The following is a 17,213-nucleotide window of genomic DNA, read 5'->3' on the forward strand; positions in this document are numbered from 1 at the left end:
TAATATTCAGAAGGATGTATATAAACGCCTCAGGAAATGTATCTAGACAGACCTTTGGGTATTAAGAACAAAGCAAACTTTGTGGAGCCAACTAGTAATATCAGGCACCAGCTTGGCAGGTGCATTAGTGATAAACCCTCCATTTAGTCTATAAACAGTTTTACATAATCTAAAATAGAGCTACTTTTGTTTGCTCAGATTCTATAGAGAGTGGCAATTTTTTCACTTTAAACTGTTTACAATATGAGTTCTGAAGAGACTGGAATTCACACTGATAATTATAATCTTAAAACCAAAAAAAGACAGTAACAATATATTATCTCAGCCACATTTTCTATTGAATCTTGTAATTATACTTTGTCAAGAAATTGTGGAGATGTCCAAATTCTGTAAATTATATTCAGGAATTAAATTACATAAACCACTGTACAATTTCAAAAATATATCAGGATCTTTATATATTTAGAAGGCAGGAATGTCTGAAGTGCACAAAACACTAATAACACAACAATTGGCAAGTACCACAGCCATGTAAGTTCTGTACTGAGTGTGTAAGTAACGTTTACAATCTTGACACATTTAATTTAATAATATAGCCTCATAACTAAGTTGCGGGGGGTTTTTTCTCCACTTTACAGTCCAACAATCTGTAAGAAGCACATATAACAGGTTCCTTAGAAAAAATTGTGAAATTCAATTCAAAATTTGTTTTCCTCATTTGAGGAAAAATAATTTGGTGGCTGTTTGGTTTTGAAATGTCATACAGAAATCTTGGTTATATCTTTAATTTTCTTTAGCTTGCTAGATCCAGCGTCGTTGGAGAGCACCTCTCTGTTTCAGAGGTCGGCAGCTGCCAGGAGCGATCCCGGAGCCCTGCGGCCAGCGCTGCGGGGCTGCGGGTGGCTGAAGACGAGAAAGGCGGATGGTTCCTCTTGAGGTCACCAGCAGTCGCCTCCAGTTGCCTTCACAGGAACTTCAAACCGAAGCGAATTCCACAAGAGCCCCACACAGACCATTTTCCCTGTCGCCTGGGGCCTCGCTCCCTGCTCCCTCTCGCACCGACATAGGTCGCTCCGTGCAGATATGAAAGAAATAAATGTTCAGGCCAGGCAAACAAAGCTGAAAAGAGGAGGGGACAGCTATCGGGAGCGCAGTACCGGACAGACAAAGAAAACGGGGAGCCGCCACGGCCCTAGCAAACAAAGAGTACCCTGCGCAGAAAACGTCCGTCCAAAGGCTCCCCCTCACGCGAAGCGGAGACCAGCAGTGGGGCGGGGTGGTAGAGCCAACCACGGTATCAGATTGGTCGGATTTTGCCGCAGAATTGCGGGCAATTACAAGTGACGGACCCGAGCGGGGGTGCCGCGGGCCGAGGGGCCGCTCCAGCTAGTGGCACTGGAGGAGACCCCAAACCTCCTTCTTTCGGAACAGTGACCCGGGAAGCGGAGCAGGGGAGGGGAGAATGAAACGGGGCGGGAAAGAAGGAAAAAGAAGCGGAGGCTGAGAGAGGGCAGGGGCTGCCAGCAACCGGCGCGGCTCGAGTGCGCAGAGGGAAGCGAGGATGCAGCGCAGCCCCGCCCTCCAGAGGCGGAGCCGCCGGGCGCGTCCCGGGGTCCCGTGCCGGAGAAAGCGGCTCGGCCGCCGTCCCGCGGGAAGCCCGTGTAGAGCGCGCGCGGAGCATGTGGGCGGGGCCGAAGGCGGAGACGGCGGCGAGGCCTCCGCCTCCCTTCGCAGTCCCCAACCAGGTCGGCTCCCGGGGAATATAGAGCTGCTTCACGGCACTGGCGGCGTGTAGTGGAGAGCTGAGGACGGTGCTGTCATGTCTGGCAGAGGCAAGGGCGGGAAGGGGCTCGGCAAGGGAGGCGCTAAGCGCCACCGTAAGGTGCTGCGCGACAACATCCAGGGTATCACCAAGCCGGCCATCCGCCGCCTGGCTCGGCGTGGCGGTGTCAAGCGTATCTCGGGGCTGATCTACGAGGAGACGCGCGGCGTGCTGAAGGTGTTCTTAGAGAACGTGATTCGCGATGCCGTGACCTACACCGAGCACGCCAAGAGGAAGACGGTGACAGCCATGGACGTGGTCTACGCCCTGAAGCGGCAGGGACGCACTCTCTACGGCTTCGGTGGTTAAACTCGCGAGTATCCAACCTTACTCTGTTCAAAAACACCAAGGCTCTTTTCAGAGCCACCCACAAATTTCACTAAGAGAGCTGTTTTCTTACCGAAATCTGTTTTGAAGAACATTCTAATACTTAGTTACAAAGCATTATCAATGCGCCTTAAACCTGCGGCATGTAGAAACGCTTATAAAGTGTTCCTGTCTAAAGGTCCTCATGAGAGACCGTTTCCCGGAGAACAGCCTATTTGGAGCCTTAATTTGCAGCTTATATGTGTTCACCCTAAGATAGGGACGTCACGCTTAACAGCAGGGCACAACTGTGGAGATGCCACGCCTAAGCTGTGACGGTTGTAGGACGGAAGTGCCTGTAATTACATTATTACTTTTTCCTCCAATAGGAATGGAGCTATTGCAATCCCCTATTTTGCATAAAAGTCTTACAGTGAGGGTAAGCTGTATTTCCTGTGTAGTTTGCATATTAGTGGAAATCTGACAAAACGGTCTAGGATGCCTCACCCGGCTAAGTAGCCCCGTGCCTAAGACGGGCTCCAAGAAAACTGTAAACAAGATGCAGAAAGACAAGAGCCGTAAGAAACGCTACTCGGTCATCAACTCAGAAACAAAATTTATAATAGAAATCACAAGGGTTGATTTAAGGGCCCTTACGGTTCCCTGAAAGGAACTAAATTAGTACATACAAGTGATTTATAACCAAGTTTGGGAGTTAAATATATATACAGAAATGAAGGCCGTGCCCAAAACACGGAATTTTTTTAAGCAGGTTAGAAAGATATCTACTAGCCGTTAACATTACTACATATAGCTCCCCTTGTAGTAACAGCCAGCTCTCTTAGTGAAATTTGTGGGTGGCTCTGAAAAGAGCCTTGGTGTTTTTGAACAGAGTAAGGTTGGATACTCGCGAGTTTAACCACCGAAGCCGTAGAGAGTGCGTCCCTGCCGCTTCAGGGCGTAGACCACGTCCATGGCTGTCACCGTCTTCCTCTTGGCGTGCTCGGTGTAGGTCACGGCATCGCGAATCACGTTCTCTAAGAACACCTTCAGCACGCCGCGCGTCTCCTCGTAGATCAGCCCCGAGATACGCTTGACACCGCCACGCCGAGCCAGGCGGCGGATGGCCGGCTTGGTGATACCCTGGATGTTGTCGCGCAGCACCTTACGGTGGCGCTTAGCGCCTCCCTTGCCGAGCCCCTTCCCGCCCTTGCCTCTGCCAGACATGACAGCACCGTCCTCAGCTCTCCACTACACGCCGCCAGTGCCGTGAAGCAGCTCTATATTCCCCGGGAGCCGACCTGGTTGGGGACTGCGAAGGGAGGCGGAGGCCTCGCCGCCGTCTCCGCCTTCGGCCCCGCCCACATGCTCCGCGCGCGCTCTACACGGGCTTCCCGCGGGACGGCGGCCGAGCCGCTTTCTCCGGCACGGGACCCCGGGACGCGCCCGGCGGCTCCGCCTCTGGAGGGCGGGGCTGCGCTGCATCCTCGCTTCCCTCTGCGCACTCGAGCCGCGCCGGTTGCTGGCAGCCCCTGCCCTCTCTCAGCCTCCGCTTCTTTTTCCTTCTTTCCCGCCCCGTTTCATTCTCCCCTCCCCTGCTCCGCTTCCCGGGTCACTGTTCCGAAAGAAGGAGGTTTGGGGTCTCCTCCAGTGCCACTAGCTGGAGCGGATCCCGTATCCGTTCCTCCAGCTTGCCCGCGGGTCTGCGGCAAAATCCGACCAATCTGATACCGTGGTTGGCTCTACCGCCCCGCCCGGTTCAGTTTGTGCTCTGCATGATTCGAGTTTTTATTATTGTAATTCCTCACCACAAACAATCTTCTTCAAAACTTTTCAGCCTTCTTGAATGAATTGTGTGAAATCTGCTGGTACAATCTATTTTATCATTAAGTCTACCACCTGTTTTGGTACTAGAACTACAGTGTCATAGCCCACATCATTTTTTATTATTATTTTTTTAACCACATATGAGGCCCTCAGCTTTTTCTGCTTAATCACTTTCTTATCTGCACCATCAGCCATCTCTCTATCTGATTCTTACATAACTGAGTCTTATGCAATTAAGTGACAGATTCATTAGTATGTGTGTGTCAGCCTCCAGCCAGAGAAGTCTCTCACGCTTATAAAGCAAAAGCCACAAGGAACTGCAGACCCCTTATCAGAATGTTAAGATACCCATAGCATTTATGGATAAATTAAATAGTTATGGAAAGATACCTATATGAGGAGGGAGTACTACAACACTGCCTCTTCTACAACAGTAAATGCCTTTAGGAGCTTCATGGAAAGTCCCAGTGAAGGTCCTGGTGCTCTGCTTTACATTTCTGGGGGACATGGGTGAGGGTGGCTGTGCTATACAGTATGATAGCAGAGTTTTGCATCTATAGTGGGGCAGTCTGGTGAATTAGTAGAGACTTCCAACTGTAATTTTAAAGAACTGATAAACGGTAACCCCAAATTTTTTGTTCTACATTAAAAAAAAAAATTAAACACACTTGAGAATACAAAGTATTAGTATTTCAGCTTCTTTTTACAGTACAATGTAGGCAACCTTTTATAAAATACAATATATATAAGCTTTCATAAAATACAATATATTCTGAAATTTATTCAACATGGTCAATGTAAGAAAATACAAGGAAAGGAAGGCATTTTTCTTTTAAAACAAAAGTGACTTTACTCATGCATCCTAAAGCACAAAGGCTCAAAACACCAGGGAAGTTTCCAAGCAGACAAGCCATTGCTTGTAGGGACAGGCAGCACAAGGACTGCTTGTTATGAGCCCTCAGCAGGTCTCCAGGGAGGGGGGAGGTGCTGACTACAATGTAGAAAACTTTGAAAGGCCTCTTATGCACTTTGGAAAGGAGCAGCAATTCTGTTACTCTTTCTCTCCAAACTCTTAACAGTTCCAGGACCATTAGAATTTACTCACCAACTAGCGTCTCCATAGCGGAATTCCTCACTGGTCCAGGATTAACCATCACATCCCTCATCCATTTGTTTTTTTGGTTTTTTTCCCCCCTGTACTTTATTTTTTTTCTTGTTTTAAGCTGTGCTTCATTTTCAGAGCCTGGGTGTCCTATACAAGCTGTGGGTATGTATCACAAGATGTTGATTACCGACTATCTAGGCATAATTAGCACACTCCATACTTAGAGATATTCTTCTGCTCTTCTTCCTGATGGTGGCATATACCACTAGTTTTCAGAGTTCTGGTAATATATAGTGTTGGGGGTTATTTTTGTTGTTTGTTTTTTAGCTTTGTTTGTTTGCCTTTGTTTTTTTCTTTTACATGTCTCAACAAATGTGATTTTTTTTTCCCCCCACATTTCATTATTTCAGTTAACAAAGTTGTACTCTCATGAGAGCTGTACAACTCACGAGTTGTAAAGGTGGCCACCTTTTCTTGACAGCTTAAGGCTTCAAAATTTAGCAATCACAGAAAGGCAGGGTTCCCACCATCATTGTGGATGTCTTTTGTAAGACTGCTGCACACTGAGGCTGTCACCAAGGACATTAGGACACTCCACAGTGAGAGGTAGAAGTTCTCCCACAACTGGATGCTTTGTCACAGTCCTGTCCTATAAGCAATAACTGTCCCTGCATAATAGAGTTTAAAGAGGGACTTTAATCTTGGACTTTTTACATTAAGAGAACTTCATGTGCTGATAAGTATTTGCTACTGTTTTTTATGGTCTGTACTCTCTTATATTTTTCTAACTTTTAAAAAGTCATGGAAATACTTGTTGAACCCAATTTTAAAACTTCTAGGGTAATGCAATTTTTACAATGAACTTAGTGCTGCAAGAGAATTTCACAGTTAGAGGAGTTTGTCTCTGAAGGCCAAAGTATTAAATTGAGCTTACAGTTTTCAACTACCAGGTGGTTTTACTCAAATTTGGCTTGTATTGGTTTATATATCATGTTCCTGGATTAGTTTGCCTTCTTACTGAAATAAAAGTGCCTAATTAGTAACAGCTTTGCTGAGGATAGAGCTTTCATTTGAATATTGCTTCATAGTAGCTAACAAACAGTATTTTCTAAAGCTCACCTCTGTATTGTATAAAAACTTATCAAATGTTCATATTGTTGTGAATACAATGTTTATACATCTACAAACTTAAAGATGCTTTACCCAGCTGAAGATAAAACATGTCTTGAAAATGTAAGAGATAAGAAAGAATATAGCTCAGACTTCACTCTTTGTGATTACTGAGGACTATCACTAGTAGTCTACAGACTTGTGAGGGATTTGCAAATTAAAAGAATGTGATAGTGTATTTAAGATTTATCTTTACATTTTTAAATGCATCATAGAAACCACCATATTACCTTCACAAAATATTTTTCATTATAATAACTAATTCAAATGAAAAACTTCTCTTCCTTTTTTCATAAGGAAGTTTTTGAAAAACAAGTGAGCATGAAGTAGGGCTGATTCAATTCAAAGATAATTCCATCAGATCTTTTATGTATTTCTCATTAAAGGAATTATTTTACCAGGACCTCAATGCTTATTCTCCATCTAACTCATTGGACTAGTAAGAAGGTATACTCTTCCCAAGCAATGATTTGGGGCAGATCATACCAGCATCGTTGCAGATCGCTCATGAAGCATGGCAAAATAGCCAGGAACAGTCTTAGCCAAGTATCTTACTCGAATAAACTGAAAAAGCACGTTACATGGTTACCAACAACCATGCAGGGGAAAGCACCAGCAGTCTGCAATTCAGTCCTCAGGTAGTCAGCACAATGCTCTTGAACACAGCCACTGGCAGCACTCACTAACTCAGGGTTCCCTGTACAAAACACAAAAGTGCTGCTGTATTTCACTAGTGCCAGAGGAACCTCAACTTTCACTCTCATTTTGAATTATGAAAACTTGCACTAAGTCAAGTCAATCTATTTTGTATTAGATTTAATTGATACTCAGAGGTTTTTTCCCTCCAAATTTTACACCAAATACAAAATGTCTATCAATTTATTAATTAAATTTTACTAAAAAAAAAACCAACAAAACAAAGCACAAAAGCCACACACAAAAAAACCCACCTCACCTTAATACTCTTGATATTAGTTCCTATTCAAACCTTATGAAAGGAATTTTTCCTCCCTTGAACATTTATCCACTGTCCGATTTTTGAAGTTGATCTCTCATAATTAAGTGATTAAATACCATGCACACAGATAAGATTCTTCACTTGTATAAGAAGGTAAGAGCAAAGCCCACTGTGTAAGGTACAATCATTGTTCCTTCCATATCAGTACTACAAGCATCCACAGCTGTTACAGACTTCAAAATCGACACAGTAAATTCTTCCTAATTGGTAGCCTGGTCCACTAGGGCAAGCTATGATAAGTTATTTAAGTATCCTTTTATGATATATTAAACCCCCAAAACTACTTCAGACTCAAACATTGTAATTTAGTGATCACAATCTTTAATCTTCAGTGAAAAAAATTACACCTTTTTTTCCTTCTCATCTGGAGTGTTGTTTTTTAACAGTTAAAGCATCCAACTCTTAGAACAAGTCCAAAGAATATTATATTTACTAAAAAGTCCAAGAAAAAAACCAACAGATATTAGATCAATGAAATCCATTTCCTGTCTCAGTCACTAAAAATAATTTATTTCTTGAGTATGAAAAAACTGCATCATTTTTGACCCAAACTTCTGCTGAAATGTAAGTAGTCTGACCATTGGCTTACATTAATATTGAAAACAGTTATTTCAATATTACTTTTGTTGTAAATATATGTATGTTTACATTTAGATACACAGATCTCTTGCCAAAACAGACAATAACAGCAAATGAGTTTGTTTTCAGTCTCATTCCTGTAATCAAAAGTGATAACATCCACTAAAAAAAAAAAAAAAAAAATCTGTTCTGAAAAACACTATTCATATGGGAATGAACAAATAAGGGCAGCAATTAATTTTAATTCCCCAATAACTACTCCCCACACACCTTTCCCCCTTCCTTTTACCCCTCCGAGGTTAAGTAACAGAAAATGGCTGAAAGTGAGAAAAACAAGAGAAAGAAAATGGTGTGTCGAGGCACTTGATTGGTCAGATTTTGCTGCAGTCCCAGTTCCTGACACAGAGAAAGGAAGATTTCCTAAGGTGAAGAGTATCAGCAATTATCGGAAAAACATGTCTTGCCAAATTTTTTTTTTCCCCTCTGAGCAACTCTGAGTGGCTCCTTGATACCGTGTTCAACCGTAGGCTGTTTTCAGCCCAGTCCGACCGCTACTTAAGAGGCACAACTACGTTTTTATAGCCGGGAAAAAAAAAAAAAAAAAAAAAAAAAAAAAAAAAAAAAAAAAAAAAAAAAAAAAAAAAAAGCTTTATTTCCAGTGTTTCAGTAGAGCAGCATGCTCCCAAAGTTACATAAACCGGCCTCTAGTATAAATGTTAAAAAAATTAAAGACAAAGGGAAGGCAGAGAAAATTTTTGAAACCTACATTTTTCACGCACTAAATACAGATAATAGGAGGGCAGGAGACTGTGCAGGTGAATTTAGTCAAAGAGAAACGCCAGTTTCCCAGATAGGTTCACAAAAATCACTGAATATGATAGATAAGAAAAAAGTCTTACTTTGCCAATAATTCTGGACTCGATGCTATGTTTTTCATCACCAATACTCCTTGAAAAATAAATCCTTTACGCTCAGCTCAGCAACTATTTCCGGGAGCCTGAGCACATATAAAATAAATTCAAATATTTCTCTAACGATACAAACAGGGTACTCCCCAAGCCATAAAAGATAACACGAGTGCATCTCAGAGAAGAAACCACCCGTAAGTACACCTCTTTACGAAAAGAAATTCCCCTTGCCACCACCCTACTCCCATTTACCTCAGGAATTACCGAGAAGTGCTTCAAACGGGCTGGAACTATCTGGGGGAACAAATTCACCGACAGGGACGGCCAGACACGAGAAAAATCACTAATCGAATGCCTTTTCTGGAAGGGTGGGATAGGACCTCTTGAGACTTCAGAAATAAAAAAGCCCCTGCCGTCTCACCAAGAAATAAGTAAAAAAAAAAAAAAAAAAAAAAAAAAAAAAAAAAAAAAAAAAAAAAAAAGTTTGGATTTGGAAAGAAAAACTAAGTTTCATAGTAGATTATAAAGTGTTACCATATGAACTGAAAAGGAAACGCAGCATAGCAGGGGGCACTTAGAATGCACTCCCATCTAGATGCAGCTCTTTCTAATCGACAACGTGAGTTGTAAAGGCACCTTTACGAGTTCAACGAGTCTGAGTGTATACCTGTAAACATGAAGCCAAATACAAATTTCAAGGCGCCGTTTCGTCTCCTTTAAAAGAGAAAAGAGATCTTGTAGAATCATAGAATAATTGAATTAGAAGATTTAAAGATTGGAGGAATTGGACGAATTAAAGATCATCTAGTTCAAACCCCCTGCATGCACAGGGACACCTCCCACTACCTCAGGTTTCTTAAAGACCCATCCCAAACCTGGGCTTTCACACTCCCTGGGAGGAGGCATCCACAGCTTCAGTAGAAAGCCTGTTCCAATTGAGTTTTAGGATTGCTACTTAAACATTATCAACTAAAATGTTTAAAAAAAACGTATAGAAAAGACTTTAAGCTAAACAGATTTTTTCCTTCACGAAGGCCACAATGCGAATTAATCACAAACTTCTACGCCAGTTAAGACCCTTTGGTACTTACTTGATGACTCTCATCGCTGCAAGGCTACCAGAAAAACAGTAAAAAAATACCTTACTACGCAGCACAGAGTTTACAGCTCTCTTTAGTGCCAACGTGGTGGCTCTTAAAAGAGCCTTTGGGTTTTCGATCGCCTGAATGAGACGTTTAAGTGGAGCTTAAGCGCGCTCGCCGCGGATGCGCCGGGCCAGCTGGATGTCCTTGGGCATGATGGTGACGCGCTTGGCGTGGATGGCGCAGAGGTTGGTGTCCTCGAAGAGCCCCACCAGGTAGGCCTCGCTCGCCTCCTGCAGCGCCATCACGGCGGAGCTCTGGAAGCGCAGGTCCGTCTTGAAGTCCTGCGCGATCTCCCGCACCAGCCGCTGGAAGGGCAGCTTGCGGATCAGCAGCTCCGTCGACTTCTGGTAGCGCCGGATCTCGCGCAGCGCCACCGTGCCGGGACGGTACCGGTGCGGCTTCTTCACGCCGCCCGTGGCCGGCGCGCTCTTGCGGGCCGCCTTGGTGGCCAACTGCTTGCGGGGCGCCTTCCCGCCTGTCGACTTACGCGCGGTCTGCTTCGTACGGGCCATCGCGGCAGAATCAGTCGCCCGGCAGAGACGAGAAATTCACTGTGCGAATGTCGGCCGCGGAGCCCGCTATTTACAGCCACCCCCGCCCTATGATTGGCCAGTGGGGAAGCGCAAATCCCATTGGATAAGGGGAAGGATTTGAAAAGCCCGCCGTCCGCAGGGAGGGGGCCGTTGGGGGCCGGGGTGGGTAACGGCCGCTTCCCTCGCTTTAGTGCCCTCCCCCTCCTTTTTTTTTTCTGTCCCTCAGCTCTGCTCCCCCCGCGCGGGGCCGGCGGCAGCAGCAGCAGCAGAGCCCGCGGAATTTACGCTGTGACCCAGCAATAGACGCTTTTATCGCGGTGACAACCCTCCCCCCTCCCCCTCCCCCTCCGGCTGCCGTGGTCTCAGCTCCCTCGTAAAAGGCTTTTCCGAAAAAAAACTAAAAGTGGAAAGAAAAAATAAAGAAGCCCTCTCGCAGTCTGCTGCACCTTTAAGTTAGATAAAACGCTTTCAATTTTTTATATTTTGTGTGTCTGTGCGTTACCCTATTACATTCGTCTCCTCATCCATGAGGAGCCTCTATGTTCTTCCTTGCTCACTCTTTCCGAAGATATTAAAAACTACGCCACTTCCAACATGAAATCTCTGGGGCTAACGAAATCATACTTTTCTCTACACAATTACACTTCCGCTGTGCACGACGTCATAAATGGAAAGAAACGTTGTATTCCAAATGTTACACATACGCAGCCTAATCCCTGGGGAGCTCCCTGAGTAAACAAGCCGATCTGGCTTACTGCCCTGTCATTTCGGAACGATAGGTGTTTAAAGGGGGTAAGACAATTTTTATTATAAAGGTTAGAATTGAAAATTTGATTTTATTTTATATTGGAACGGAAAGGGGGGGGAGGAAGGGAAACTAAAGAAAACCCACAAAGACCCACCAAACAAAAAACAAATCCTAAAAATTGTAGTTCCTTATTCTCTATACTTGCTTAAAAACTAGAACTGCAGACGATTTGAGAAATAAAAACTTTAAAGTTTTAGATTACGTGCTTTACACTTTCAGTAAGTCTGCTCACTAAGCGGTCAAAATAGGGCACAGACAAGATGACCCAAATTATTCTAAATAAAACATGACAATCATTCACTACCAATAAATACGTCGGAGACTGCCATCGAAATAGCGCTAAACCCAAGTACCACTCACCGAGCATCAATCAGTGTTAACGACTCTTTTACTGAATATGTGGGTGGCTCTTAAAAGAGCCTTTGGGTTTAAAACTGACGATCCGAGACGCTCTACTTGGAGCTGGTGTACTTGGTGACAGCCTTGGTCCCCTCGGAGACTGCGTGCTTGGCCAGCTCGCCGGGCAGCAGCAGCCGCACTGCCGTCTGGATCTCCCGCGAGGTGATGGTGGAGCGCTTGTTGTAGTGCGCCAGGCGAGAGGCCTCCCCGGCGATGCGCTCGAAGATGTCGTTGACGAAGGAGTTCATGATGCCCATGGCCTTCGACGAGATGCCCGTGTCGGGGTGCACCTGCTTCAGCACCTTGTACACGTAGATTGAGTAGCTCTCCTTCCTTGTCTTTCTACGCTTCTTGTCTCCCTTCTTCTGCGTCTTGGTGACGGCTTTCTTGGAGCCCTTCTTAGGAGCAGGAGCAGATTTAGCTGGTTCCGGCATTTTACAAGAGTGTCACTACCTGTCTATCCCAGGAACGACGTAAATACAATAGCGGAGACACCCTTATTTATAGGGATGGTATGCAAATGAGATGACTCAGGACTGTTCTTTCCCATTGGACAATAAGGGTTCGTGATGTCAAACCAATTGTCAAGTCTGATTGGTCACTACTTCATCTGTTTTCCAATTGGTTAAAATTACAATCGCAGTACCCGCCAATCAGAAGTCGCACTGAGTCCCAGAAGGAAGGCATAAAAAGGCAGGGTGGTAGCTAGTAACGCATTTCATTCTTTTTCGTATCATCTAAAGTAATTTCGGGTATTTTTGTTTGCTGCCGAAAACTTTTTCGTTCGATTTGCTAGCTCAGCAATGTCCGGCCGCGGGAAGCAGGGCGGGAAGGCGCGGGCCAAGGCCAAGTCGCGCTCGTCGCGGGCCGGGCTGCAGTTCCCGGTGGGCCGCGTCCACCGCCTCCTGCGGAAAGGCAACTACGCGGAGCGGGTGGGCGCCGGCGCCCCGGTGTACCTGGCGGCCGTGCTGGAGTACCTGACGGCCGAGATCCTGGAGCTGGCGGGCAACGCTGCCCGCGACAACAAGAAGACGCGCATCATCCCCCGCCACCTGCAGCTGGCCATCCGCAACGACGAGGAGCTCAACAAGCTGCTGGGCAAGGTGACGATCGCTCAGGGTGGGGTGCTGCCCAACATCCAGGCCGTGCTGCTGCCCAAGAAGACCGACAGCCACAAGGCTAAGGCCAAGTAAAAACTCTTCCGACGGAACAACCCAAAGGCTCTTTTCAGAGCCACCCACATCTTTCTTGAGAGAGCAGGAACACTCGAGTTTGCCAATATGTTATTCTGCTGAAAGATCATGATGTAACGCTGTAGTTTAGAGAAATCTTCTGAAACAGTACTTTTTTTTTCTATGTAACCTCTTGGGTGTTGTCCTGCAGTTCCTTATATGCTTGTGTAAACCTTTTTCTGTCAGTTTTCTTAAAACCGTAAGAGCAAGAGTTGGGAGTTGGAAGTTGATATCATTCACAGCTGCTGGGTGGGGGCTGGGGTCTAAGGATAAGGGATGAGACCGCGGTAAGTGGGATTGGAGCCTCCTGCTCCGTGCTTTGAATTGGGAATCTTTGCCCTTAACCCCCGCCGAGGTGGGGCTGGGGGAGGGGGGCGGGGCCTTTTCCGCCCAATCTGGGGGTAGCGCGCGGGTTTCAAACGCGCTCACTTTCCCTCGGGGATCATCCCTGGCTGTACCTCTTTGGAGGGTGGAAATGGGGTTCACGAACCTGGTGTCTAGTGGCTGCTTTTGGTTTTATGCTTCTGGAGATCTGTTGGTTTTCATATTTTTTTTTTTTTAACTAATTTACACCTTCCAAGCAATAGCATTAGAAATATTTTGGTCGGATGCTGTCCCTTAACTAAACCACGGCTGTTTCCAAAGGGCAGTGTCAGCTACTCTTTGAGGGGGGGGGGATGGAAATCTTAACGGAGGATCATGGGTTAAACCAAAATCATCTAAGGCATACTTTATCACAGCATCGGAGTGAGCCTACGGAAGCATTTTAGACAGTCGTGTATACACGTGTCAGAGTATCATAGAGCACCAGTCTGGACTTGAACTCAGGAGAGGCTTTCAAAAGCAGTGCTGGGTTTACCTGCAGAAGTTTCTGTTCCTTTTACAAAATAGCCATCTTCTGCTTGACAGCTCTCTTTGCTTTTTGGGTGTGGCAGCCTTAATCAGAGCCTTTTTGCGGGCTCTTAGCAGCAGAGGCTATCGGCTAATTTGGGCTTTTTGCCCCTATCTTGGTGGCCTTGAGCGAGAGAGCACCTTGCTCCACCTACGTGGAGGTGACCGTGGCCTCAGTAGTCAGCCCAGTGGCTCCGGGGCCCGCGGGTATCCGAACGTTCCGACGCCGTCTTCAGCTTCCTGGAGGTGGAGACTCGAGCGGCTGCAGTCTCAGACATGGTCAGAGAGTCACTTCAAAAAGGGGTGAAAAGGGTGTCAGGGGGAATATAAGTAAAGATAAGCAGCTGGAAGTTGGTATTTACAGGGAGGAGCGTCTCTGCACTTGGTGCCTTGAGGAGTTTGCTGTTTGTTTGTTTGCTGTTCGGTGATTCCTCGGAACAAATTTTTTTTTCAAATCTTTCTACTGTTATGGACACTGCATCCTTTTATCCTTTCCTTTGTTGGGAAGATTTTTTTTGTTCAGTAATGTCTTATGCGAAAGAAAGTAGAACTGCCCGAAGGGGAGCCAGAAATGCACGGCTGTGAGCCTCCAAACGAGGCTGCCTGAGGGGGTTGTTATCTTTTTGTCTTTAAAAATGCCCCTTGAGAAATAAAGCAGGAAAAAGAAACAAAGGAAAAAAAAAGAAAAACCTTACTGCTTTTTGCTGTGTCTTCCCTCAAGAGAGAGAGAAGTGAGTCATCGTAGCAATGTGTTGATTGAAAATGTTTTCCAAGCAGAAGGAGGTAACACAGTAGTCCCTCTCTGCAGTGTTGCTTAGAAACGAGATTAGAATCGCAGGGCTGGTTCTAAACGACACTTCCTTATTACACAATTTCCAAGCAGAATTTGTTTGGTTTTGTGGGAGGTTTTATTACTTTTTGGGGGGGTGCATTTTCTTTTGAAACAGACTAAGGACTCTTTTTTTCATCAGCCCAGTTACGTTGAAAGAAAAAGCAGTGCGTTGTTGATCTTCTACTACTCAGTGATTAGTAGTCAATTATTAGGAGTCATGCTGAAACTTAGAACCAGCGTTAAAACTTTTGAGGATAACTTTCTATTATTATTATCGGTTTGTTTTGTGTGGTAGATCAAGCAAAATAACTTTCTATTGGTGAATATTGGTATGAGGGGAAGAGATTGAATGGGCGTGAAGCAGAGGACTGATTTATACAAAGTCCTGATTGGGCCATTTGAGAATCCTGCGTTTTGGAACATGGGACTCCAGGAACAAATTTTACCCCTCTGAAACAGATATGAGGAAGGGAGGATTTCCATCTTCTCATGACCAGTGCTCACAATGAAGTGCCTGGGAAGGAACCGGGACTGGTTTATGAAATTAGGGCAAGCGTGTTTTTCCCCAGTGACGTTAGAAAAGTCACTCGAAAACACTGTTGTTGGAAGAAAAGGGTTAACAGGCACAAAGAGTCTAGGTTTCGCAACCAGGTGGGCTTCCGTAGTCGATGAGGCGGGGGGAGGGAGCATCTGACCCTGGCAATGCCGACCTAATCTCAAAACAAAGACCGAAGGAGCCTCGAGATAAGGGAACGGTAAATTTCTGCTTTACGGGTAATATTTGGAGTGATGGATGAAGAACCGATCATGTATTTTGCTATACTTTCTTCTTTATTATTTTGTGTAGAAGGCCTGGCTTATTTCAAAGTATGTGTGATAGCTTTTCGAATTATCACCTGGCATGCTTTTCTGCACTGAACTGGAAAAAAACACGTATTTCAACTCTGTGTGTCAAATCGCCTTTGCACACCGGTTAAAGAACCCATATTTGAGACAACAACATAAGTATGCTAACATTTTCATTTTTAAATGAGACACGAAGAGTTTGAAATCTAGTCTACAGTATTTTTTTGTTATATTCTTCACTAGTAGTTGCCTTTAATAATGGTAAATCACAAATTTTACCATTTTTTTTCTCTGTTTTTCTAGCCATGCTTCCCCATTGAGAATGGAGTATATAAAGATCTCAGTTTCCTTTAATAGCAGTTTATGACTAATACTGTTTTCTATTTATTTGTATGTTTTTATTAGTACAGGGAAACAGGGAAACTGGTGTATACTAAAGCCTCTTTTCCTTCGGCTAAAAATATAGATGAAATATTTTCCTTCAATTACTGCATATTCTTGTTTCTCCTGATAATCTATTCACATTTACTGTAGAAAAACAATATATTCTTCTGCCTGATGATAACTTTGCTCATTAAAAATAAACACATCCTCTGTGCATACCACTGTTAAATAAATGTTCTGTATATATCAAAACAGAAGAAATGGAGTAGAGGACCTATTTACTTATGTGAATTTTAAAAATTTTCTTTAAAAACATAAGCATTGTACTTCATTTCAGATGTAGAATTTCCAACTAATCCAGATCCTTTTCCAAATTTCTTTCCAACTATTCAGGCAGCCTGAACTCTCAAAGAGCCTTCTGTATTGAGGAAGACTTTAGATTCAAGAGCAGTGCATCACTGATGCCAGTGGTAATGAAGGGGGGAGAAAAATTGGTGCTACAGATCACTTACTTTTGACCTTTAAGTGCATACTGATTCTCTTGGAAACAGACCTGCTTAGACACTAAATTACTTTTTGAAAAATTATTGATATTGTTTATTTCTCTGAGGTATACTGAACAAGCTCGATTTAAGCATTGGTAAACATGAAAGAAGCTCGCATATCTCCTTTCACACGATTTCAGAGGCACTGGTGCTCACATTCAGGAAATATGAATACCAGGAGTGAGGTCTGAAAAATAATTGCACTATATCTATAGAAACGCAGCAGAAGGTACCAATATGTGCCCTGGGTGTATCTGGTATTTGTAGCAGATTGCCATAAAACGCAATTAATTCCTTGGACATCCTTGCATCTTCTTTCACAAGTTCTCCCTAATGTTACTGAGACACAGCTATGTAACGCGGGCGTGGATCGGTGTCGGGGGGGGGGTTCCTCCAGCACTGTCAAGCAGCCGCGGCTCTGCACCAGCCGAGGTTGGGGGGGGGGGGGGAGGCTGGTGGCACAAAGCTGGGGGCGGCCCCGGGCACCGCCCGCCCGGCGCCGCTGGGCCCCCGCTGCAGCAATTTCTGACCAATCCCAGCCGGGAAGGAGCTTCCCCCCCTCCCTCTTGCCCTTCTTCTCTTCCTCCTCCTCCCTCCGATTACTTTCTCTCCCCACCCCTCTTCTCCCTGAGGCGTTTCCGTGTCGTTAATCCTCAGGGGAGGAAGGTTCCTTTGCCGGGTGTCGGCGAGGTGGTGGCGAGAACCCAACCCCGGCTGCTGTTAAATCAGCCTGCGTTTTAAATACCTCCAATTTTTCTTGCATCGATTGTTGGTTGTATTTTAATTGTGCTTTATTTACGCTGTGATTGCTCTACCCAGTGTAAAAAAAAAAAAATAATAAAAAACCCAAGAGACAGTCGGGG

The 17,213-nt window shown here is 44.8% G+C and overlaps 5 protein-coding genes and 1 long non-coding RNA gene across 6 annotated transcripts; 2 read left to right on the plus strand and 4 right to left on the minus strand.

Moving 5' to 3' along the window:
* The first annotated feature begins 1,782 nt into the window (after window positions 1–1,782).
* On the plus strand, window positions 1,783–2,196 carry LOC139791095 (histone H4). The gene has a single exon (XM_071732901.1). It carries the CDS (start codon window positions 1,820–1,822, stop codon window positions 2,129–2,131), a length of 312 nt encoding a protein of 103 aa, XP_071589002.1. The 5' UTR covers window positions 1,783–1,819; the 3' UTR covers window positions 2,132–2,196.
* Window positions 2,197–2,978: 782 nt separating this feature from the next.
* On the minus strand, window positions 2,979–3,388 carry LOC139791094 (histone H4). Its single transcript, XM_071732900.1, has one exon. The coding sequence runs from the start codon at window positions 3,353–3,355 to the stop codon at window positions 3,044–3,046; it is 312 nt and encodes a 103-aa protein (XP_071589001.1). The 5' UTR covers window positions 3,356–3,388; the 3' UTR covers window positions 2,979–3,043.
* Window positions 3,389–4,779: 1,391 nt separating this feature from the next.
* On the minus strand, window positions 4,780–9,103 carry LOC139791097 (uncharacterized). The gene is made up of 2 exons (XR_011723766.1): window positions 8,727–9,103; window positions 4,780–6,927 (listed from the first exon to the last, which is right to left on the minus strand). It is a non-coding gene; the product is annotated as an uncharacterized lncRNA (long non-coding RNA).
* Window positions 9,104–9,891: 788 nt separating this feature from the next.
* LOC139791098 (histone H3) lies at window positions 9,892–10,407 on the minus strand. Its single transcript, XM_071732902.1, has one exon. It carries the CDS (start codon window positions 10,390–10,392, stop codon window positions 9,982–9,984), a length of 411 nt encoding a protein of 136 aa, XP_071589003.1. The 5' UTR covers window positions 10,393–10,407; the 3' UTR covers window positions 9,892–9,981.
* A 1,184-nt stretch (window positions 10,408–11,591) lies between these two features.
* Window positions 11,592–12,113, minus strand: LOC139791100 (histone H2B 8). Its single transcript, XM_071732905.1, has one exon. The coding sequence runs from the start codon at window positions 12,052–12,054 to the stop codon at window positions 11,674–11,676; it is 381 nt and encodes a 126-aa protein (XP_071589006.1). The 5' UTR covers window positions 12,055–12,113; the 3' UTR covers window positions 11,592–11,673.
* A 211-nt stretch (window positions 12,114–12,324) lies between these two features.
* LOC139791099 (histone H2A-IV) lies at window positions 12,325–15,517 on the plus strand. The gene has a single exon (XM_071732903.1). It carries the CDS (start codon window positions 12,424–12,426, stop codon window positions 12,811–12,813), a length of 390 nt encoding a protein of 129 aa, XP_071589004.1. The 5' UTR covers window positions 12,325–12,423; the 3' UTR covers window positions 12,814–15,517.
* Window positions 15,518–17,213: the final 1,696 nt, after the last annotated feature.

The sequence above is a fragment of the Heliangelus exortis genome, chromosome 1 (genome assembly GCF_036169615.1).
Source record: "Heliangelus exortis chromosome 1, bHelExo1.hap1, whole genome shotgun sequence".
NCBI classification, from domain to species: Eukaryota; Metazoa; Chordata; class Aves; order Apodiformes; family Trochilidae; genus Heliangelus; species Heliangelus exortis.